Below are 23,664 nucleotides of genomic sequence, written 5' to 3' on the forward strand. Positions count from 1 at the left end.
TGGATTCACAGGAGAGGCGGCTGGGCAAGCTAGGGGCGCCCACATGTCTCCTGGCCCAGCAGGAGTCTGCCAGGAGGCTCAGGGGCCCCATCACACAGGCATCAGCCCCTCTGCCCCGGGCTGGCCAGGCTCCCGGAACTGCTGGGTCTAGCGTGGTGGGAAAGGGGGGCTGGCTGGGGTGCCGGCCAACGGCTCAGGCCAGGAGGTCCGAGGCAGCAGAGTCGTCACAGCTAATAAGGGGCCTAGCATTCCTCATCTGGAATCTGTGGCCAAGGGGAGAGACAGGGGTGGTGTGAAGGCCTTCGGGGTCCTGCCTTCCCAGTTCTAATTCCAACTGTGTGACCTCGGGCTGTCTCTTGCCCTCTCTGAGGAAAATGTGAATAAGAATGTTCTGAGGCATAATTGACACAGTGTTTAAGTCCCACACTGTATAACGAGGCTAACACTGGAGCCAGACACTGGGCATGGGTTAACTCATTCAATTCTCTCAGCAATGATCACCCCGACATTCCAGGTGAGGAAACAGGCACAGAGAGGTCAAGCAACTTGCCCTAGGTCACACAGCAATGCTATGCCCGACTGACATTTGAATGTAGGGCATGTGGCTCCTGAATCTGTGCTAAAGTACAGTGGTAGCAGGGGTTACTATTAACAGGAATTATGTTACATTAATTATAAGGAATAACAAAAATGTTATTCTATTTGAAGCAGGTGCTCTCTGTGGGCCTCAGGGGGTCCCCAGGCTGTGAGGAGCAGAACCAAACACAGACACTCCCTGTCCCCTGGGTGAGGCCATCCCAACCTTCTCTGCCAGAAATACTCTGTCAGGGATCCTAGGAGAATGTTACACAGGCACCAGCCCCTAAGCCCCGGCCAGGAAAACAAGGCGGGCTTCCTGAAGGAGAGGGGGCATCAGAGGGAGACCTTGGAGGATGGAGGAAGTTATTTGGGATGTTGGGAACAGACAGTACAAAGGCCAGAAAGACACCCAGAGTGAGTTACTGTGTAATGTGAGGCTGCTGAGGTGTGCATGGGAGGAGGGGGCTGCTGCCTGAAAGGGGGATTTCAGGGCCAATGGGATCCAGGAGGCAGGAGTTTGAAACAACACTGCTCATTGCCGGATCTCTGTTGTCTGATCAGAGATTGGGACATCCTCAGAGCCTCTGTCTTTGCCATTCTCTCTGCCTAGAATGTTCTTCCCCACATCTCCTCGTGGCCCAACCATGAACAAGGCCACGTGTGTCCAAGCCCCAGCCTGTGGCAGGGGCCTGGCTTCCATGTGCCCTTGTCCCAGTTGTGTGAGGTACACACAAGCACACAGGCCCCACTGGAGCCATGGTTTTCCCAAGAATGCCAGCACCAGCCAGGAGTGGCCCCCAGATGTGCCGGATGCCAAGGAAAACAGGAGGTGAGCTCATGGCCCCACCACAGGCATCAGGGCACAGGCTTCACTGGAAACGTCAGGCTGTGATTGGCTATTCTCACCCAGTCTCCCCCACAGACCCACCCCTCCTCACTCACCCTCTGTGGCTCCCCGTTGCCCTCAGAAGACAGCACAAGCCTCGCACCAATGGTGCTACTTCTCCTGAGCCCCAAGATCTCTCTACCCTGAGATCAGTCTGTCCAGCAGACCAAGTTCATTTTTGCCTCAGGATCTTTGTATACGCTGTTCCTCTACTTGGAATGCCTTTCTACCATTTCTCTCTTTTTTTTAATGGAGGTACTGCAGATTGAACCTAGGACCTCTTGCATGTTAGGCATGCACTCTACCACTGAACTACACCCCCCACCATAGTCCCTTTATCTGGCCATGGCTTCCTCCACTTTCCTGGTCCTAGTTCGATGTTCCCTCCTCCTCTAAGAAGACTGCCTGGACTCCCCCTGCAACCCCAAGCTGAGTCAGGGACCTTCTTGGAGCTCCCACTACTGCCTGTGCATCCCTCACCACAGTCCTGGCCCCTTGGGATGATTATGTAGATTCCTCCCCACCAACCTGGGCTCCCTTTGAAGGAGGGGCCCAGTCTGGCTTGATCACTCTGTTCCCAGTGTCCTGCACAGGACATGACACACAGTAGGTGCTCAATGCATGTTTGCAGAATAAATGAATGTGCCTGAAATTTCTCTACTTCCAAGCCCCACATGCTTCCCTCTGCCAGAGCCATCCTCATCTTTTCTTCTTCTGCTGATCTGAGTTCTCCTTTCCTTTAAGCTTCCTTGCTATCTCCTCCAGGAAGCACTCAGTGACTTCTCTGCAGCCTCCCAGGAGAACAGATCTGGCAATGAGTCTACTTGGCTTCATCCCTGACCTTTGCAGTGGCCGTAGGCTAGTCACTTCCCCTCTCTGGGTCTCAGTTTCCCTGTCTTTAGAATAGAGGCTACAAACCCTACAGAGTAGGGGTGGAGAGGGTTAACTCCAGAAAACAGAGGTGTTTTGTAGCTTAAGAGCATGGCTGGGCTGGGAGGATTTTCCTGATTAGCAGTAATTTCTATTTTTATTACAGGCTGTTCCCACAGAAGCTGGAGTGGAGCTCGGAAGGTATGGCAAAGTCTTGACAAACAGAAGCACTGGGCCCCTCTCAGACCTCCTCCAACTGGAGCTTTTTAATTTGCTCACCCTCCTGTTGGGGAGGGACACGTGCTGCCCAGTGCACAGATTGGGAGACTGGGTGGGCTCCTGGTGCCTGGGCGACCAGGCTGCCTCTGCCACCTACCCACCACCCAGAGAACCATAGAGAGAGAGGACTAGAAAGAGGTGTCGGGAGGAGATGAGTCCTAACCTTTAGCCACTCTTGACTCAGTTTCCCCAAGTATGAGCTGAGGGGATCGCTTCGTTCCCAGCTATGCCCCAGTCTTGGCATGCAACAGGCACTCAGATATAGGAATGAGAGGGCTAGAGGTTGGTCCCACCTGATTCTCCGCTCCATGGACCCCTGCACAGGCCACTTGTGACTCAGTTTCCCCCTCTTCTGAATTCAGCCTCGCTGGGCGGGGCCTTGAACCCGAAGGCCAGCGCCGGCTGTTTACCTTGCGGCTGGACGCTGGGCAGGGCCGCGGTGGGCCGTCCCCGGGGCCGGCCACGCCGCGGGGATAAATAGACCGAGCAGGCCTCGTGGGCGACAGAGTAAGCCGCCATCCAGCTCCCCGCTGCCGTCATGGTTTTCACCGCCGCCTGCTTTCTCTTGCTCACCCTGGCCGCCCTCGGCGCTTCTGGACAGGGCCAGATCCCGCTGGGTAAGCTGCCCCTCCCCCATGCCGTGCCCCTAACCCCCAAACGGGCAGGGGGACTCGCAGGAGGCCCGGGGTCGCGGCTTCTTAGGGCTCGGGGACTTATCGCCGGGTCGTGCGGGGCATAGAAATCACGCAATGGGGCAGAGGCTCAAGAAATGGGGTGGGCGTTAGGGGTCCCTGCGGTGACGGGGTGAGGATTGGTGATGGGGTCCCCGGGCCCCGACGCCCCACCAGCGCCCCCTGTCAGCACAGGTGCAGACGTGGGTCCGCAGATGCTGCGCGAACTGCAGGAGACCAACGCGGCGCTGCAGGATGTGCGGGAGCTGTTGCGGCAGCAGGTGCTGGCCAGAGTTGGGAAGATAGGGGGTGGGGAGGTGTGGAGGGAGATGCTCAGAGGAGGGGAAGGGGGTCTCGGAAGAAGAGGAGTGTAGGTGAAGGGGAGGAGGACAGGAAAAGGGTGTTCCGGTGGAGGTAGAGAGGGTCCGGGGTTATGGAAAAGGAAAAGGGGCAAAGGGGGTCCCAAGGATAGGGGGTTCCGCGGAAGAGGGTAGGAATCCGTGAGGGGGGAGGGAAATTCCAGGGAAGGAGGAGAGGGGCTGGGAGAGTAAGGATCTGAGAGTAGGGAGTCCCTGGGGAGAGGGTTCCGGCGGAGTGGGTGGGTCTGTGGGAAGGGAGCCTGGGAGAGGGAGAAGGGAGACCTGAGCCAGAAGGAGAGGAATGGAGCCCCGCTGACCACACCCTATCCCCCTTGTACCAAAGGTCAAGGAGATCACGTTCCTGAAAAACACTGTGATGGAGTGTGACGCGTGCGGTGAGCGCAGCTGGGGCTATAGAGATGGGGCGGCGGGAGAGCGAGAAGAGATGGGGAGAGAAAGACGGACAGAGAGAGGACAGACCTAGAGGAAAAGAGACAGAGGAAAAGACGGAGGCTGACAGAGATGGAGAAATTGGATGAGGGATGGAACGAGAGGAACAGGAAGGGGAGACAGAGGTTATTGGAGGGGGAGACCCAAAAAGAGCCAGAAACCGTCCGATAGATGCTGAGAGGTGGAGAGTTACAGAGGGAGAAGCAAAAAAACGGAATGGCGCAGAAATCCAGAGACTGGAGAGACCTGGCGGGCAAAGTTCGCAGTACGAGGCGGGGTCGCAGAACCACTGGATTTCGCCACGCCCCCAGAGGCCATCCCCAGGATTGGAACTTGGTCCCGATGGGCTCCGCCCCTGGGCGTGGCCCTGACCAACCCCGCCCCGATCCCCGCAGGGATGCAACCCGCTCGCACCCCTAGACTAACCGTGAGGCCCCTAAGCCAGTGCTCGCCCGGCTTCTGCTTCCCCGGCGTGGCTTGTACCGAGACGGCAAGCGGCGCGCGCTGCGGACCCTGCCCCGCAGGCTTCACGGGCAACGGCTCACATTGCGCCGACGTCAACGAGGTGCGTCCGCCCCCTACCGCCCCGACGATCCTCCAACGCCTGCTCCTACAACTCCCCACCGCCCCGACGACCTCCTCCTCCGCTGGGGGTGCTCTCTCGGAGGATCCCCTCACCTCCAGGGGCGCACGTCCAGACGACCTCCCTACAGCCGGAGGACACCCACCCCTACCACCACCCCCTCCACCTGGGACCCCAGTCCCGACAACTTCCTCCATAATCAGTGACGTCCACCCCGACGACTCCCCTACCGCGGAGAGTGGTCCGTCTCAACGACCCCCCTCACCGCCAGGGGTCACCAGCCCCGGCGACCCTTCCACCACTGGGGGGCTCCCGCCCCGAAGACCTCCTTGTCGCCGGGCACGCACGCCCCGACGACCACTTCCCCCCTCCTCTGGGGACGCCCGCCCTCAATATTTCTTCCCCCGCCCATGAGCACCCAGCCCTCCGGGTCCCAGGAACAGCCCCCTCCAGGCGGTCCCCTGTCCCCTCCTGGTCTTGTCCCTTCCCCTATCAAGGCAAAGCCGTGTGTGACCCCTTGGACAATGGTACCCCTCTCCAAGTGCTAGCTGATGGCCCTTGAACTTTCCAAGTACAAGCCCAATATGCCCTGAGGCACCGCTCTCGGGGAAAACTAGCTCCACGTCCTCTGCCCCTCCGGGGCTCTTCCTCTCTCAGTGCAGCGCCCATCCTTGTTTCCCCCGCGTCCGCTGCATCAATACCAGTCCCGGCTTCCGCTGCGAGGCTTGCCCGCCAGGGTACAGCGGCCCCACCCACGAAGGCGTAGGACTGGCCTTCGCCAAGGCCAACAAGCAGGTGAGAGCCGTGGGGGGTTGGAGCGGGTAGCCAGGAAGAGCCAGAGTCCGGGGCAATTTCTTTGAGTCAACTCGATCTCCAGCCTCACGGCCTTTTTCCTGCCTCGCTCCAGCGGGAGGGAATAGGGACTGGGGTCGGGGTCGGGGGCAAGATGTAGGGGAGAGGTAGGATTCAGAGGAGGCGTGATCTGGGTGGGAGGTCTCGGGGTATCTGCGTGGGAGTGGTGACCTCTGCCCTCCCTCCCACCCAGGTTTGCACGGACATTAACGAGTGTGAGACCGGGAAGCATAACTGCGTCCCCAACTCTGTGTGCGTCAATACGCCGGTAAGGCCTGGGAGGAGTAGGGAAGGATTGAGAGATGGAGGGTGAGGCACGAAGTTCCAGGAGGCTGGGGCTGACCTCCTGTGGCCTGGGCACAGGGCTCCTTCCAGTGCGGCCCGTGCCAGCCCGGCTTCGTGGGCGACCAGGCATCAGGCTGCCGTCGGCGCCCACAGCGTTTCTGCCCAGACGGCACGCCCAGCCCCTGCCACGAGAAGGCTGACTGCGTCCTGGAGCGTGATGGGTCGCGATCGTGCGTGGTGAGTGTGAGCAGGCCGGGTGGGGCGTGGGATGGGGGATCGGGGGTGAGACCACGCCGGAGCACCCACTCACTTCCCCACCCGCAGTGCGCCGTCGGCTGGGCGGGCAACGGGCTCCTCTGCGGCCGCGACACAGACTTGGATGGCTTCCCTGACGAGAAGCTCCGCTGCTCCGAGCGCCAATGCCGCAAGGTGGGCGGGGTCTGGAGGGGCGTGGCTTGGTAGGAGGGCAGGCGGGGCTCCCTGGCCACGCCCCTCATATCTGCCATGCCCACCCTTAGGACAACTGCGTGACGGTGCCCAACTCAGGGCAGGAGGACGTGGATCGCGATGGCATCGGAGACGCCTGCGATTCGGATGCCGACGGGGACGGCGTCCTTAACGAGGAGGTGAGGCAAAAGCGGGGGCCCAGGGGAGACTGGATGGGGGCTCTGCATGGGTGAGGGGCGTGGCCTCAGAGGCTGAACTTGCGGGTACCAGAGGGCTGAGGGGGTCCTAGCCGAAGAGGCGGGGCCTCGGAGATGGACTGGTCTGGGCAGTGACCTTTGCCTCTCCAGGCCTGATCACCCCCTCAGTTGGCCCTGATCTCTAGGACAACTGCCCGCTGGTGAGGAACCCAGACCAGCGCAATACGGATGGCGACAAGTGGGGAGATGCTTGCGACAACTGCCGGTCCCAGAAGAACGACGACCAGAAGGACACAGATCAGGATGGCAAAGGCGACGCCTGCGACGACGACATCGACGGCGACCGTGAGTTTTGCAGCAGGGCGGAGAGGAGAGGGAAGGGCGAGCACCAAGGGGCGGGGCTTGGCTGGGGGCGGGGCTTGGCCGGTTTTGAAAGCCCGAGAGGGTGAGCTCGCCTAGGGCTCCAAGGACCACGGACCATTTTCAGGCAGGCAGGAAAATGCAGTCTGGGATACGAGGCCTTGGTAAACAGGAATGAACTTTAGGCGGATGGGAAGGTGATACCTGTGTTAGATGCTGCAGGAAGGAAGTAAGAGGACAAAGACATGAGCCTGGGGTTTAAGGCCAGGGAGGTACCATTTTTACACCTGGGCAGAGACTCAAGGTGGTGCATTCACAGAACCAGTCCCCTCACCGCTATCCTTTCATGTAGTCTGGGGACTGGGCACGAATACTTTATTTAACTTTGCAGCTACTGGGAGCCAAAGATGGGGTGGTCTTAGACTAGCCCCAGGCCTGGACCTGCCCTGCTGAAGTCAGCCTGGCCCTGTCCCCATCTTGGGGTCCTGTTCTGTCCCCCTGCTTCCTTCAGGGATCCGCAACACAGTGGACAACTGCCCCAGGGTGCCCAACTCAGACCAGAAGGACAGTGATGGCGATGGTGTAGGGGATGCCTGTGACAACTGTCCTCAGAAGAGCAACGCAGACCAGGTGACGTCATCCAGACCCCAGCTGGGTCAGACCCCTGGGATGATCCCCAGGCTGGTTAACAAGACTCTAGCCCAGTCTAATCAGCCTTGGGGGTGGGGCGGTGTTCACTGGGGCCAAGAATACTTTGGCTCTGGAACTGGGGGTGAGTGGGAGGCTTCTGAATTCCTCTGCTCTGATCGTGGACGCCTACATCCTTCCCCCTCCAGAGGGATGTGGACCACGACTTTGTGGGAGACGCTTGTGACAGCGACCAAGACCAGTAAGGAGGCAATCTGGGGCTGAGATGGGGGCTCAGGGTGGGCAGCCCCTGACCCGGCTTTCTGGGGTCTCATTGTCTCTCTGCCCTACTTAGGGATGGGGATGGGCACCAGGACTCTCGGGACAACTGCCCCACAGTGCCCAACAGTGCCCAGCAGGACTCAGACCATGATGGCCAGGGTGATGCCTGTGATGATGATGATGACAACGATGGGGTCCCCGACAGTCGGGACAACTGCCGCCTGGTGCCCAACCCAGGCCAGGAAGATGTGGACCGTAAGGCAGTGGGCAAGGCCTGTAGTGGGACAGTGTGGAGCCACTAGGATGAGGTTTGGGGTGGGCTTGGTGGGGCAAGGGGCATGTGTGAGCGCAGCAGGAGGCATGGTGAGGGCAGGGCCAGTAACTTGCATGGGCGTGGCCGGGCCTAGAACAGGGCCTGGTGCTGATTCCACTACCGTGGGGGGGTCTTCCACTTCCTTTCAGGGGACGGCGTGGGCGATGCGTGCCAGGGAGACTTCGATGCAGACAAGGTGGTGGACAAGATCGATGTGTGTCCGGAGAACGCTGAGGTCACCCTCACCGACTTCCGGGCCTTCCAGACGGTCGTGCTGGACCCCGAGGGCGACGCGCAGATAGACCCCAACTGGGTGGTGCTCAACCAGGTAGGGGCAGGGCTCAGGCGGAAGGAGCCCAGGACCTCTACAGCAGGTCCCAAGCTGTGTGTGGGGAGCCAAGGGCCCAAACGGTTGGCCTGAGGCCCCTTCTCCTTTGAACCCACCAGGGGATGGAGATCGTGCAGACGATGAACAGCGACCCTGGCCTAGCTGTGGGTGAGACTCGGGGAGGAGCTAGGCCCTGCAGAGAGCTGTTCTTGGGGGCGGGGCCAGAGGAGAGGCGGGGTAGGGGCGGGCCTGGACTCAGGAAAGGCGGGGCCAGGTTGGGTGGTTTAGGTTCCTGGTAGGTGGTTCTGGACTCTGGAGGCGCGGCGGGGTCTGGGACAGATCTGGGCCCCGATGGGGCAGAGGCTAGCGTCCCTTCCTCTCCCCAGGTTATACCGCCTTCAATGGCGTGGATTTTGAAGGCACATTCCACGTGAACACGGTCACGGATGATGACTACGCCGGTTTCATCTTTGGCTACCAGGACAGCTCCAGCTTCTACGTGGTCATGTGGAAGCAGATGGAGCAGACTTATTGGCAGGCAAACCCTTTCCGTGCGGTGGCAGAGCCTGGCATCCAGCTCAAGGTGCTGGGCCCTACGTGAACTCCTGGTCTCAATGACATCGTGGAGGCCCCAAATCCTTCCATATATCCCCAAAGTCTTACAATACCTACACCCGCCCAGCCCTGATCATTCTATGGACTTTAAAATCCTTCCATCCAAATCCTCCCGGTTCCTCTCACAGGCCCTCAAATACTCCCCGGGGTCCCCCAATCTTCCTTTGGGCCCCAAAACCTTCTCACAGACCCCTAAATTCCCCTCCCTTTTCAAATCCTCCTGCAGACCCCCTAGACTCCAGTATTTTACTGAAACCCTAAAATTCCCCAAGTCCTCTAGACCCCAGTTTATCCCATGGACACCTCAAACTTTCCACAGTTCACTAAACCCTCCTGCAGATCCCCCATATCCTCCCAGACCTGAGACCTGTCCCCAGACTCCCAAATTCTCTCCATGAGCCTCCAGGCCATTGCTGGACACACCTCACACACACCTACCTGGAAACCTCCATGTAGCCTCCAAGAAGGCTTCTTTGTGGGTCTCCCATCCAGGCACACCTGCCCTCCCACTCCTCTATGACCTGCAGCTCCTTGCCTGTTTCGGGGCTCTGATGGCCTGTGTGGTCTCTGACCCCCTTCCTCTGTTCCCGGGCACGGCAGGCTGTGAAGTCCTCCACAGGCCCTGGGGAGCAGCTTCGGAATGCACTGTGGCACACAGGGGACACAGCATCACAAGTGCGACTGCTGTGGAAGGACCCCCGCAACGTGGGCTGGAAGGACAAGACATCCTACCGCTGGTTCCTGCAGCACCGGCCCCAAGTGGGCTACATCAGGTGGGAACCAGCCCTCTGCTGCCAGGGGGCCAGGTGTCCCTGCTCTATCCTGGTTCTTGAGGGAAGTGCTTCAGGGGACTCTGGCCCCCTTATCTGTAACATGGAAATGATGCAGTTAGAATGAACTGTTTGGCACTGGGGCATGACACCCCTCCCAGGACCCGGCACACAGTGGAAGGTGGGGTCTTATCCACTCCCGTTTTGTCAATCCCCACTCTGTGCTGCCAGGAAGTCCAGGTGCTATGCTCAGCACCTACTGTCTGCAGGATCCTAGATGTCCATTCTCTCATACAAGGAAACTGAGGCTCAGGTCAGGAACCCCCTCTACCCTGAGTGTGGCCCCAGCTGGGGGACACATGGCCCCCACTCCTAGAGAGGAGGGGGCCTAGCTTCTGGGACAGTAATACTGAATCTCTGAGAGGGGAGGGCCCAAATCACAGTCCCCTCCTACCCCGCAGAGTGCGTTTCTATGAGGGCCCTGAGCTGGTGGCAGACAGTAATGTGGTTTTGGACACGACCATGCGTGGCGGCCGCTTGGGAGTCTTCTGCTTCTCCCAGGAGAACATCATCTGGGCCAACCTGCGCTACCGCTGCAACGGTAAGGCGGGGGAGGGGGGCCTGTCGGGGCAGGTGGGGAGTCTGCACCGCCCAGCCCCGCCCCACCTCACTTGCTCACTCTCTCTCCGCAGACACCATCCCCGAGGACTATGAAGTCCAGCGGCTGCTGCAGGCCTAGGGAAGGGGTGGGAACCCGCCACTGGATGACAGCCACCCTCACAGCTGCCCTCACTGTGGCAGGCCATCAGCACCGGCCGGAGGTGGAGGGAGAGGAGCTCAGAGAGGACAAAATAAAGCATGTGTGTGGTGGAGCGGCCAGCTGTGGTCTCTACTGCAGGGAGATAGTGGGGTCGAGCTCTGAGGGAAGGCTGGGCCAGGGACCCCAGACACAGGCCTTGGGAGACTGGGGGCCTGCCGCTGAATACCCCCTGACTGGCTGGGGCCCTAGCAGCAATGACAAGGAAAGTCCAACCGTGACTGGGAAGCCGCAGGCCTGCTGCTGCATCCCACCCACTCCCCTGGAACGTCTGCCCCAGGATCCTGGGGTGTGTGTGTGAGGGGCTCACATCTGCCTGTCCAAGTTCAAGTGTACCTATATGTGTGTGTATGTGGCCTCTGTGTGGTTCCTGCCTGGTGCACCTGCAACACCCACGGTTCATCCTTGAAGGGAGGGAAGAGGGCAGGAAAAAAGGGGAGGAGGCAGAGACGAAAACATTGGATTTTTATTACGTTTCATTACAAAGGATGCAAAGGTACAAAGACGATAGCGTCCACACCAGAGAGGATGGGCAGGGGCTGGCCAAGTGCGCCCTGAGCGCCCGCCCCTGCCCACCGTGGGCACCCACACGTGCGGCCCACGGGACATCTACAGCACAATGTACATGCTGGGGGGTGTGGGGGGCAGAGCCAGCCTGGGGAAGAGGGACACAGGTGGGGCAGCGCTTGGACTGGCAAGTTTGCATATATCAGTGGTACCACCCAGCCCCTGGGAGGGGGCAGTTTCCTACAGAGGGGCATGGCAGGGCCAGTGGGCCTTGGCTGCCAAAGCCCTCCCTCCTGGGGTCTGGTGGCAAGTGCTACAGCTGTGTCCCCTTTTCCCCAGTGGGCAGGAGGTCAGAAGTGACAGATCAGGCATCAACTGCCCCTGAATTCCACAACCCTGCAAGATAGGGGCAACCCACGTGTCACTAGCTCCTTGGGATGGGGTTTTGGGTGCTGGCAGGAGGGAGGAAGATGGAAGGAGCTGTCTGGAACCAGCATCACCCTGATGTCCAGCCCCTGCTCCCCATCCTGCCTGGGATAAGCCTGGGGCCCTAAGATCTATGGGCCTTAGCTAGTGACACGCAGGAACAGAGGTCACAAGCCTCTTGTCTGCCCCCCGGTGCCTTCAGAAGTACCCCATTGCCCAGGCCTGGTGGTGCAGGTCACCCCATCTCTGCTGGGGGAGAACTCATCTGTGCCCAGTCACCTGTGACACATCAAAGGTTATGAGAGGTGCCTGAGCCCCATGCAGCCAGGACCTCCAAAGACTGAGGGAAACCAGAAACAGAGTTGGCTCAGGCCAACCTGGCCAGGCAAGGCCTGACAAAGGAATGTCCCAGGGACCCCCATCACACACTGTGAAACCCCCCAGAGGATGGGGGCCCAGGTTCCACAGAGAACGCGGGCAGAAACAGACCTGGCTGCCCACTCACCCCAGGCAGGCCTCCAGGGGTAGGTGAGGCTCCTCCCCCAGCTCTTCAGGCAAGTGCTCAGGTGGCCACAGCTCCCTCACCTGGAGCATCACTTGCAGGGGCGGTGGGCCAGGCCCAGGGGTGCCAGGTACTTGACCTTGCACCCTTGTGCCCAACCCTGTGCCAAGGGCACCCTGAGGCCTCTGACTATGGTTCCATCAGAACCCAGTGAGGGTGATGGGTGCTGTTGCTCTGTCAGGGCCGGGGGGCAGGGGAGGTGGAGGGTCTCCACCACCAGGCCTCACCACACCCAGCCTGTACCCCAGGGTGGGGATGCCTTCTTTGGAAATGCAGAAATCTCAGAATCCACTTAGGGGCAGGAGTCTGGCAGGATGTTTGGTTATGAACTAGCTCAGGGTTGGCCGAAACGTGGAGGCCTGAGGAGGGGCGCACCATCCCAAGTGTCCTCAGCCCCCTGGAGGCCTCTAGGTCAACAGAGCCCCCCTGGGGGGCAGGTGATCATGAGGGCTCATCAGGCCCAGGATGCTGGAGGAGGGTTGCCCCTGCTGCCTGAGCCCTGCCCAGGCCCCCACAGGCCCTGTACCTATTCCTGTCCCACCTGGCCACAGCCAGCACCTGGCACACAGCCCCCAAACCAGACACCCACCCTGGTGGGACAGATAAATGACATGAGGCCTCTTGTCCTCCATGCAGGGGTCTCACTAGCACTTGACAGATGGACATAGAGCTGTCCTCACCTGCCCCACTGTGACACATGGGCCTTGTGACAGGGCCCACTTGGCTAGACATCCTCCTGGGAGGTTGGCCGCCTGAAGAAATCAGGCCAAACAAACCTACAACATCAGAACCCTCCTGCCCAGCCCCAAACCCCCACAAGCAGATGACAGCAGGCAGACCATAAAGGCTAAGTGTCCGAGGCAGGGCTCCCACCCCCAGTGCACACCTGTCGGGCAGCCAAGTGGCCCTGAGGCCAGTAGGGAGGCTGGAGGTTAGTGTGGAGCATCACTGGGAAGAGGGTCACACACACACCCCTGTCCTGGCCTGGCCTGGAAGGCCTGATCCCGAGGAGCTCTGTGGACCACAGTGTGGGGAGTGGGGTGGGACCCAGTACAACTGGGGTACCTTCTGCTGTGTGCTCGTCCCCACAAGAGAGCCTGGCCAATTTTTGGATACTGCTGGTTGTGGATCCCCAAATTTTGCTGAAGGGTTGACCTGCCCTGAGCCTCTCACTGAAGGCCTCAGGGTCCCCTGCCCCAAGGGACTGGCACCATCTTGCCCAGAAGAGTGTCAGGGGAAGCAAGGTGTGCAAGGACAGCAAAGAGGGGCTGCAGGGTACCCCAAATAGTGCTGTCTTCCCTCTCGTTAGGGTGGGGGTGGAGGTCCACACAGGGACCTGGGACAGGGATCCCAAGACTCTTCCTTCTCCCCCAGGTCTGGGCACTGGAGGGGGTGATGCTGATGGGTGGGGGACAGGGGCATAAACTCTTCTCCAGAGGACACAGAGAGAGGCTGACCCCGGCACTCATCCTCAGCCCACGAGCCTCATGGGGGAACCGACTCACCACCCAGAGGGCTCAGGGGACAGAGGGTAAACCGAGGCAGGTGGGGACACACTGGTTGGCTCATACTCCCGGAGGAAAGATTTACACAGCTGAGGGGCCTTGGCCAAAGCGAGCAAGGACGCAGGCAACGGGTCTATATACACTACGCAGGGGCCCCGGCTCAGCCCTCGGCCCTCACGGCGCAGCCTGCCTGAAATCACAGTATTTTCATATCACAAGTCAAAGGGCTGATTCCCTTAAGCTGTCTTGTTTCTAAAAGTCTTGGCAATTTAAGAGTATTTAGTAGAGAAGTGACATTTAAGAAGAAAACCCAAATCCCCTGTTGTAGACCCCCAGAGGCCTGCCCAGACCCAGGAGGGGGTGGTGAACACTTTGAGGACGTCTGGCTGTGGGCTCCTGGTTGGAACTCCTTCCCAGGGAAATCTCTGCACCTATGCCTCTCGTGGGCCAAGTTAATGCAAGGTCACCTGTGCTCCTGGCCGAGGGATGCTAGAAATTGGCCATGGGGCTCTCCTGCCCGTCTGCACCAAGAACACAGGGCCAGGCAGACCGAAGTATGGGCTGATGGGGCTCCCTCAAGGGGTCCCCAACGCCTTGTTTGAAAATTGCATCCAGGAAGGTTGCTTGTAATTTTATTAAGGCCATTTTTTTTAAAGTTCTACATACAATTCTAATGGTAATCAAATCCTTCTATGTACATGTAGTTTTTCTGTAAAAAAAACCAAAACAAAACAAAACAACCCCCCCCCAAACCCAGTCCTCATTCTTTGCCCCCAGCCCCTGCCATGGAAAGAGGACAGGCCTTGATCTGGATGGACTGACACTGCATCCCTCAGCCCAGATAACAGTGGCGGAGGCCAAGTGACCAAGGAGGGGGCCCTTCTCATGTGTGGCTGCCCAGCCACTTGGCCACGTGCTAACAGCCTGGCTGGGAAACAGAGGGAGGGTGGTCGCGAGGATCAAATCTGGCTCCCACAGAGGTGGGTGCTCCCAAGACCCCAGCGGAAGCAGAAACGCACCAGGCAGGAGGAGACAGCAGGCCACCAGGCAGGTGGAGGAGAGAGTAATAATTCGAGATATGATGTCGGAGGGAATGAAACAGAGGTTCCTGTTCCAAAGCAACCGACAGAAAACAAAGCCAGCCCTGCCGCCCACTCACAGGGCCTGTACGGCAGAGGGACGGCCTCCGGTGTGCCAGTGAACCCCGAAGGATGGTCCACCTCAGCCTCCTGAGGCACTTTGAGAAGCACCTGGAAACCAGCCAATAAAATACATACTGTTCTCTGCCTCCAAACCCAGCCCTGACAGGAGGAGCTATGAAAGGGATGGTGGAGGGGATGAGGGTCAGCTGGTTCTCGGGGTGGGGGTGGTAAAGACAGTCTCACCTCTAGGGCATCTTAGGGCAGACAGGCTGCAGCTGCTGCCAGCCACGGGGTCTGGGATGGGCCCACCCTGAGGACCAGCTGGCCCCTTCAGGAGGGTCAGGTGGAGCTGGGTCTTTGTGAGACCCTTAATGAAAGCCCTGGCTCCTTTCCAGGAGTCTGTCACATGAGCAGAGCGGAGGTAGCTCTGGCCGCTGCTGCGAGCTTCCCCGGAGAGCCCGCCAGCCCAGCCTGGCCCTAGCCAGCCCAAGCCATCCTCACCATCCTGCCGTTTTGAGACAACAGGGCAAAACTAAAAAGGCTGGAGATGCAGCTCAGACCCGGGCAGGTGGCAAACTGCTTCCAGTTAGCTTACAAATATACAGAATGTGGGATTTCTAGAATAAAAACATGCTCTCAGGCAAGTGTTGTCAGGGAGTCAGTTACTCATCTACAACCAAAATGTAAATACAAACCAAAAGAAATAAACAACCCCCCCCCGAAAAAACACAACGAAAATGCCCTGGCCGCCCCGTCCCTACCCCATTCTTTAAATAATAGTAACAGTGACTACAGCACAGAGAAAGAAAGATGGAAACAAGTTGTGAAACTCCCCAGAAATAATCCCTGCCTCCCCGTGCATCCCAAGCAGGCCTGTTCGTCCTGGGCAGGGGGGTTTCACAGCGAAGGTGGCCACAGAGGGGCCTGGGCTTCCCACTGGGCCCCAGGGAGATTTAGCTGCTTTGCATGCTCTGTTCACATGTTTGCATCCCACCTCCATGGGATGGATTCTAGCATTCTGCGTGTGCTCAGAAATATAAAAGACAGCAGTCCAAATAGTGTTTATTTCACTTCCTGTCCACCCCCCACCCTCTGGCGCCTTCTCCTTTTGGAAGGGTGGGGCTGGCTTGCTACCTAACCACGGGCTGGGGGCGCGGGCGGGTGGGGAGACCAGGGACAAAGGAAGGCAGTGAGAGCTGGACAACAGTCGGAAGATGCACCTCAGCCCACCGCCGTCACAGAGCACAGCGCCCTCCCAAGGCCGGCGGCCCTGCCCAGCACTTTCCGCATCTTACAGGGGGACGAGAGAGCAGGGAGGGTCCGCGGGGGCGACGCGCGACCTCACGCGGGAGAGGGGTGACGGGGGTGGGGCGGCGGGCAGGGGGCGCTTGGCGGCATTGCAAGCTTAGAATCACAAGCTCGGCCGTTTGCGAGGGACGGAGCGCCGCCGTCCCTGGGCTCAGGGAGGTGCCGTCGGGACCACTGACCGGTGGGGTGACGGAACCAGGGGCTGGGCGGCGGTGTGGCAGTGTGCCGGGCGTGCCGCTCACAGACGATCCATCCGGAAGGTATCCTCAGTGGCCGGGTCGGCCAGGACCATGTCTGGGTCATTGAGCATGTGCAGTCCGTCCAAGGTCAGGGGGTCAATCTTGAGTTCATCCAGGGGGAACTGGTTGTCAGAGTCGAAGCTGACATCACCGACCCCGGCAAGCGTGCTGGTCAGTTCTTTAGAGAGGCTGGGAGGGGACTCTCCTGTCACTGGGGGGGGGGGTGGGCAGGGGTACAGACAAAAGGCTCAGCTCAGCCCTGGCTCTCCGCACCCACACTCTGTGCCTCAACAGCCCCCGTCAATGCTCAGGCCACATCAGGGGTGCTCACCTGAGTGGTCTGTCCCCCAGGGGACATTTGCAATGTCCAGGGACAGCTGCTGTCACAACTGGAGAGAATGCTACTGGCATCGGGTAGGTGGAGGCCAGGGATGCTGTTCAATACCCCACAGTACATGGGATTACCCCAACCCAGATGTCAGGGCGCCAAGACCAGGAAGCCCTGGGATAACGGCTGCAACACAAACTTCAGTGTGACCTGGTGGGAGCAGGGGTCTCTCCCACTTGGCCAGGTTCTACCAGGTGGTCTGCTCTGTGTGCATCAGGAGCCTTCCTGTGGGTTGGAGGGAAGCCTGGGTTTCCCGATGGAGACTCAGGTTCAAACCTGGGCTCCCTCCTCTACTTGTGGTGGGACTCTGGGCCTCAGTTTCCCAATCTGGGAAATGGATGTGAAAGTTCTGGTCTTTCTGGGCTGTTGGACAATCATAGGTCCTGATCCTTATCACACAACCTCCACCACTAAGGCCTCCACTCCCAGAGCATTAACTGCAGACCCCTGGGGCAGGGAGAAAACACCAGGTCTGCACTGGGAGTCCAGGCCATGCAGGGGCTCTGGACAAGGACCCCTCCATCCTAGAGATGTCAGTGGGGACTTCTGGGAGGGTCTCACCCTCAATCCCATGACAGCCCTGGCTTATAAATAAGGAAACTGCTTCCTTCTTTGATAAAACCCAGAACCTTCAGGGGCATGATGAAGGGTGGGGGAAGGGGGACTGAAGGGTCTGAGCTCTGCTGGCCAGAGTGAAGACTTCCTCACACGTGCATGTGCATGTCTGGGTGCCTGGGCACTGTGCTCAGGCCATTCGGGGATGCCTGACACAGCATGTGGGAGCTGTTACACGTCTGCTGGCTGCACAGGAAAAGCCCCACTAGGCAGTGCCCACCCCATTGTCACTTGAGTCCCCAGCACACTCAACTAATGGGGTTTAGGGGTCTGAGCAATGGAAGAGGGGATAGGTGAGCGACTGGCTCTATCCTGTGCTCACTCTGAGCCTGGGATACTGGACATTTGGTCCAGGACCCAATGTGTGTTCCCCCCAAGCCTGTCCCATATGCCCAGCAGTGAGTCAAGGTTGTTGTCAAGAGGTGTTCTGGTCTCCCTGGGTCTGCACCAATGCCTCAGCCCTGTCACACCTCACCCTGCGGGGTGGGGACTCCATTTCCCCCAGGGCTGTGGCCTCTCACAGCAGCCTGGTCCCAGCCTTGGACCATGGGACCAAAACCCTCACCCAAGACACCGGCATGGGTGGCCTCACCTGTGAGGATGATGTTGGGGATGCTGCTGTGGCTGGGGTAGCCGAGCTGCTGTGAGTCAGGCAGGCTCCCGTGGCTGCCTGTGAGGCCCATCATGGCGGCCTGTGAGTAGTTGAGCGTTGAGCCCGGGCTGTACAGGCTGCTGGAGCTGATAGCGTTCTCCATCATGTTGAACTGCTCCAGCTGGGAGAGGAAGCACACAGGCATGAGGCCAGCCCCATGGAGCTGGCCATCCTGGGGCCCTGGCTGCTGCTGGCCAGCAGGCTGGCCTGCAGCCACTGGCACCCCCTCCCCTGTAAGACACCTAGTATCCATGCTAAGGTACACCTGGGGCTGCCAAGCATGAGTCTCTCCACCTTGGGGTCTCCCCGTCTCTGAACCTGCTCGAGTCTGCCAGCACACAGCCCCTTCAGGGCTTGCTGGATGGATGGATGGATGGATGGATGGATGAGCAAGTGAGTTACCAGCTCCAGGCAGCAGCCAACCCCTCCCATGCCCACACGCCCCCAACCCCAGCCTCCACACAAAGCCAGTGCAACCTCCCGGCAAACCCACGTGCAGGGCCCCCATCAAGGCACCAATGTAAGAGCCACCACGCATCCCTGCCAGCGTTCACCACTCGCCCTTCCGCCCCCTCTGAGGGCAGCCTCATTCTGCGGGCAGGGTGCAGACGCCAGGGGAGGCAAAGCCAAGCCACCCACTCCAGGGCCTGGGCCTCTGCAGCATGGAGACAGGAGAGGGCTGAGAAGTTCACACCCGAGGAGTGGGTGGGGTCTGGCGAGCGTCTGCGGTGGGCGCCCGCTCACCTGGTGGGACAGAGCATTGGCCTGCCTGGCCGCCATCTGCTGCTCAAAGTATGAGTCCCCAAACACGCCGCCCAGGGTGGAGGAGTGCTGCAGACAGAAGAGAGGCCCGCTGTCGTCAGGATCCCCAAATCAGGCAGGGGGTGAGGCTACTGTGGGGTAAAGGGTGGGGGATGCCCCCATGGGCTGGCTGCACCCACACCCCTCTCCCGAGACCTCACCAGCTGGCCTGGGCTGGGAGACGAGGGAGGCCTCTGGAACTTCCTGGAGAATACTCAGGATGCAGGAGGCTGACAACGTCTATCTCAGGGCTCCTGGTAGAGCTCACACCCGCTGGGACGGACAGATGCACCCTTAATCTTGGGATGACTGCTCTCGGGGGGCCTCTGTACCCCAACTTCCCCAAAAGTGCCATCCCATCTCCTCTCCTTGAGGCCCAGGTTGGGGTGAGCCCATTTTTGTCAGATGGGAGATGGGGGGACACATGATGGGGAACCCCACCTGGCAGGCCCTGGAGGAAAGTTCCTGGGGCAAGGTGGGAGGTACTCTGGATGTTCAGAATGGGATGTGCACGTGGTGACCCTTGTCAGATGTGGGGGACACGAGAGGGAGGCCACACACACGTGGGCAGGAAGGGTGCACAGAGTGAGCACGGGACAGGCACAAGGAAGCCCCTGCCCACCTGTCCACTCGTGGCTGCCTGTCTGCCTGTCTGCCTGTGAGGCCCCAGGGCCAGTCCTGCTTGTGCAACATCAGATGCAGCAGAGGGATGGGGGCTCCCCTGGGAAAGGAGCAGGGGGCTGGGGATCATCAGAGGCAGCAGAGATGCCAGAAAGAGGAGCGCTGAGCCCCTGTCCATCCCTGAGATGCTGCCAGGGAGATGGCAGGACAGGGTCTGGTGGGTTGTGGAAGAAAGGAGAGGGAGGACCATGGCATCCCCGAGGCTGGGTGCTCTGGCCTTTTTCCTCTTCTGCATGATGCATGTGCTCGGCCTGCATCCAGACCACCAGCCCTGGACCTCCTCCCTTTGAGCTCCCTGTTCTAGAAAGGTGCTCCCATTCCCTGACAACTCCCAAAGCTTGAGTCTCAGGCCTACATACCAGAGAGGGGCTGGACACAAACCCACCTACCACTCTGGATGATCAGTGGACAGACAGCCACCCTGGCAGGTGGGGTGGCTCCTGGGGATGGACGTTCCATTCAAACACAGGAATGAGTTAAAAATGTGAAAGGAGTAAAGGAGTGGAAAAGACAATGTGGCAAAAATGCCACATTTGCCATAAAAATCGCCAGCTTCAGGTTTGGAAAGAGGGGCTGTGAGGTGTTGGGTTTACCCATGAAGGAGGCGGCAGATGAAGGCCTTGGCTGAGGCTGGGGGCAGGTCGTTCTGGGGCACCTGATCCTGTCCCCTGAGGCCTGGCCCACACAGGAGACACCAAGCTATGCCTCCTCTTGTGAAGCTGCCAAAAGGGTTTGCCAGAAAGGTCTGCTCAGAAAGGAAGAGGGAAGGCAGCCCACACAACCCAACCCCAGCACCCCTGATTGGGGTCAGACGGCCTGGCTCCATCCTCACATTTTTCATTTTTGGAAAGGGAGGTAATTAGATTTATTTGTTCATTTACTTACTATTTTTTAATGGAGGTACTGGGGATTGAACCCAGGATCTTGTGCGTCCTAAGCATGCGCTCTACCACTGAGCTATACCCTTCCCCTCCCCTCACATTTGAGTGAGTGGCCTATCTCCCTTGCAGGAGCACGATGGATGGACAGACAGATGGACCAACACACAGACATGAGCTTGATGAGATAGCAGCATGCTCTTTGCCCAGCATGAACCGCTTTGGTTCAGATGAACCTCTCCTGAGAGAAACTTGCTCTGCCCTTAAATTCCTGTCCTGCCTCACACAGAAGAACGGATGTAACTCAGGAGCCAGCCCCCGACAGGGCAGCCCACCGGGGGGCAGAACCCACCTGCTGCTTCCCCTGCCTGGATGGGCTTCTCCCACCCTTAAGCATCCCCTGCCACACACACCCCCCCGCCGCATCCCCCTGCACCTCATGAGGAGACCAGACGCCAGGGCTCAGAGCCGACAAGGACAGACTGAGAGCGTGCAGACACCAAGCTGACCCCTGGCCTGCCCTGAGCAACTGCACTTTCCCAGCCTTCTACAGAGCGGGAGGCTGCACACCTAATCCCAGCAGGACCCCTGGCTGCCGAGGGTGGGAGATGAGGGAGGGCCCTGGGAGAACCCCTCCTGTATCAGAGAGTCATGAGAAGAGCCTTGGGTCCTCCTTGATGCCCACTGTCCTGACCCACAGGGCCTGGCTTGGAGTGTACCTCTGAGAGCCTGGGAGATGGGGACAGCGGGGCATGTCCCGGGACAAGGATCCCCAGGTCCTGCCTGGAGGAACAGCTCCTCTTCCTGCTCTACCCAGGAAGTAACAACATCCCCTCAGCTGAGAATAAAGCTTCAGGGCCTGGGGCACTGTAGTGGCTCCAAGAGGTTTCTCAGCTTAGTGACACTCTGGGGACAGGGAGGTAGGGTCCTGGGGAGGCTCCACTGCTACAGTGAGATTTAGGCCCACATGTCAGCTTTGTGGGAACTCTTTCTCCTCTGATGGAAGGTTCCAGGTAGAATGCAGCCATGGGTGGAGTGGAGCCAAGGGGAATTTTGAGGAACCTGGACTGGGTGTGTGTGTGTTTGTGTCGGAGATCAGAGTCCTGTGGTGCCTGGTATAGAGGGAAAACGTGAGTCTGACAGATGTGGTCTAGCCCTGCCTGTCACCTGGAGCAAGCCTCAGTCTCCTCATCTGTGAGAAGACCAGGACCGAGAGGCTGCTGTGCCCTCAGAGAAGCTTCCTCAGCCTGGAGACCGTGAGACACATCCTCTTAAGGGGTGGAGAGGGCTGAGGAGTCGGAGTCCCCACTATAACCTGGCTGTCACCTCAGCTGCACCCCCAAGCAGGGGGGCACCCCTCCACCTCCAGAAGCCTGGAAGCACGAGGCCTCAGGGTGCACAGGCCGTTTGATGCCAGCTCTGAGCCTCACACCAGGACGTCCCAGCCTTGGGGTGAGGAGCTGGGGCAGAGGCCACACCAACCTCACTAACGTGAGTGGAGAGCCCACCACCCCCAGCCTGGGCTTTGCACAGACCACAGAGGCACGGAGGGAACGGGGGCGCTCCCAGGGAAAGCGCCTTCTCCTTGGCCACTGCCCAAGGTGGCCACCCCTCTCTGGTCCCCACCCCGGTGGAGTGCAACAAGATGGGATGGAGTGAGACAGGAGCACAGATAGTTGATGGGTGGGCCGGGGGCACGAGCTAGGCTGGAGCCAAGGAGGCGGGGGAGGGGATGCGGCGTCCCTTACTTGCGGGGAGCTCCCGGGGGAGAAGCCTTGATTGGAGACGGGCGAGGTGGGAGACTGGTTGGCTGGGGAGCCGGCGCTAGTGCGGTACTGCTGCAGAGCCGGCGCCTGTGACGACAGACAGGTCAGGACACTTAAGGGGCCCCGCGCCTGGCTGTTCCCTGCCGGGCCCCCTGGCAGAGCCCCCACCCCTCAGGTAAGCAGAGTACCCAGGGCACCCACAGGAGGTGCAGGTTCCTGAGCCCAGCAACTCGAGGGGACCTGCCTCCAAACCCAGCTCTGGGAGGGGTGGGGGCGTGTGGTCACAGAATCGCCCCAGGGGGCTGTGGGAGGGGCGTGGGGGAGGGAGCTGGCCTCTACTCAGCAGGTTTCAGAGCACCCCCATGAAGGCGCACCCACACCCACGTACCCGTGCACATGGCTGCACACACGTGAACACGCACGCCCACACACATGGGCAGGGAAGGCCCAGGGCCAGTCAGATGGCCTTGAGGGGTGGCAGGACTGACAGTGAGGGCTGTCTGGGGCACGCTGCAGGGCTCCCGGTGCCAGGCAGTCGCTGTCACTGATGTTGCTTGGAATGAGCCTGCTGGGGTTATACTGTCCACAGACTTCTAAAGGGCGGCCACCCCCTCACTTGGAGGACAAAGGGCCTTGGCTTCTCACCAGATCCCTTGGGGGCAGGACGGGCCAGGCCAGGACCTGGATTTAGACCCTGTTCTGGTCCCACTCAGTGAGGCCCTGCTGTATACCTCTGGGCAAGCTATCTAACCTCTCTGAGCCTGCTGTTCAGTGAGGCCCAGCCAGCCAACCCAGGGCCCCCTAAGTGCTACATCTCTGTCTCCTTCAATTCCTCAGCAGCCTGTCCTGAGTAGTTTGGGATGGAAGTTGAGCCCAGGTTGGGCAGGGGGTCTGCACAGGAAAGTATGGGTATCAGAGACAACACTGTGGTGACTCAGCGACGACCAGCTCAGGCCTCCTCGGGGTTGGAAAGAGGAAAACGACCAAGGAACATTCTCCTCGCCTGGGTGGGTCTGCAGAAACACAGAAGCCACTGGAGCCAGAGTCCTGAGAGAGCCAGCACTCTCTTGGGGCAAAGTGGGAGTAACAGACGACACATGCCTTGACCTGAGAGCCTGGCCTGGACACCCCATAATTCCAACATCTCCCCAGCTCCACAGTGAGGAACCACCCACATCCTCATTTAAGGGGACCCTTGAGGTCTGCCCTCCAAGGGGTCAGAGCAGCTTGGAAATGTGGGTCTCTACCTGTTGGGTTACCTGCCTGCCCTGCCCAGCTCAGGCGGGGGGCCTGTTCTTTGCAGAACACATGTTCTGATGACATTTATCCTGGGGCTGGCAGCCAGGGGAGGGCTGGCTGGGCCCCAAACGTGGGTCCCTGTTCCTCTGGATCTAACTGTGACCACCTCCCTCCTACCAGGGAAATCAGGGTGAAAGTCTGAACAGTCAGGAAGGTTTGGGTGCAGGGGTCAAAACTTAGCACTTGTTACCCTGAGCCTGGCCACAGGCAAGGGGTCCCATGGTCTGAACTGCAGGTCCCCAGCCCAAGGCCCTGTGCTGTATGAAGCAGAGCTGGCTTCATCCCTTCTTCTCCTCCAAGTTTATCTCTATCCCTCTGGCTCCCA

General features: G+C 59.6%; 2 protein-coding genes and 1 non-coding gene across 10 annotated transcripts in view; 1 reads left to right on the forward strand and 2 right to left on the reverse strand.

Annotated features, from left to right (window-relative positions):
* Nucleotides 1-3,131: 3,131 nt before the first annotated feature.
* Nucleotides 3,132-10,625, forward strand: COMP (cartilage oligomeric matrix protein). The gene is made up of 19 exons (XM_006199042.4): nucleotides 3,132-3,231; nucleotides 3,481-3,566; nucleotides 3,988-4,039; nucleotides 4,490-4,659; nucleotides 5,335-5,472; nucleotides 5,723-5,797; nucleotides 5,893-6,051; nucleotides 6,139-6,243; nucleotides 6,333-6,440; nucleotides 6,644-6,803; nucleotides 7,330-7,448; nucleotides 7,655-7,707; nucleotides 7,801-7,982; nucleotides 8,190-8,368; nucleotides 8,488-8,536; nucleotides 8,755-8,951; nucleotides 9,584-9,756; nucleotides 10,215-10,354; nucleotides 10,446-10,625. The coding sequence occupies exons 1-19, from the start codon at nucleotides 3,153-3,155 to the stop codon at nucleotides 10,490-10,492; spliced, it is 2,271 nt and encodes a 756-aa protein (XP_006199104.2). The 5' UTR covers nucleotides 3,132-3,152; the 3' UTR covers nucleotides 10,493-10,625.
* Nucleotides 10,626-11,016: 391 nt separating this feature from the next.
* The window catches only part of CRTC1 (CREB regulated transcription coactivator 1), a 73,825-nt gene continuing 61,177 nt past the window's right edge, over nucleotides 11,017-23,664 (reverse strand). For 2 of the 8 annotated variants that reach the window (XM_072947333.1, XM_072947334.1), the window contains 4 exons: nucleotides 22,023-22,127; nucleotides 18,659-18,745; nucleotides 17,855-18,035; nucleotides 16,137-16,470 (listed from right to left, as the gene is read on the reverse strand). In XM_072947333.1, coding sequence (XP_072803434.1) covers nucleotides 16,259-16,470; nucleotides 17,855-18,035; nucleotides 18,659-18,745; nucleotides 22,023-22,127 — 585 coding nt within the window. In that variant the 3' untranslated portion in view covers nucleotides 16,137-16,258. Of the gene's footprint in view, nucleotides 16,471-17,854; nucleotides 18,036-18,658; nucleotides 18,746-18,883; nucleotides 18,989-22,022; nucleotides 22,128-23,664 lie in introns of those variants that run through there. The other 6 variants (XM_072947337.1, XM_072947335.1, XM_072947336.1 and 3 more) reach the window with 4 other exon arrangements.
* TRNAP-AGG (transfer RNA proline (anticodon AGG)) lies at nucleotides 20,292-20,365 on the reverse strand. The gene has a single exon. It is a non-coding gene; the product is annotated as a tRNA-Pro (tRNA).

This window comes from Vicugna pacos, chromosome 22 (assembly GCF_048564905.1).
Source record: "Vicugna pacos chromosome 22, VicPac4, whole genome shotgun sequence".
Lineage (NCBI taxonomy): Eukaryota > Metazoa > Chordata > Mammalia > Artiodactyla > Camelidae > Vicugna > Vicugna pacos.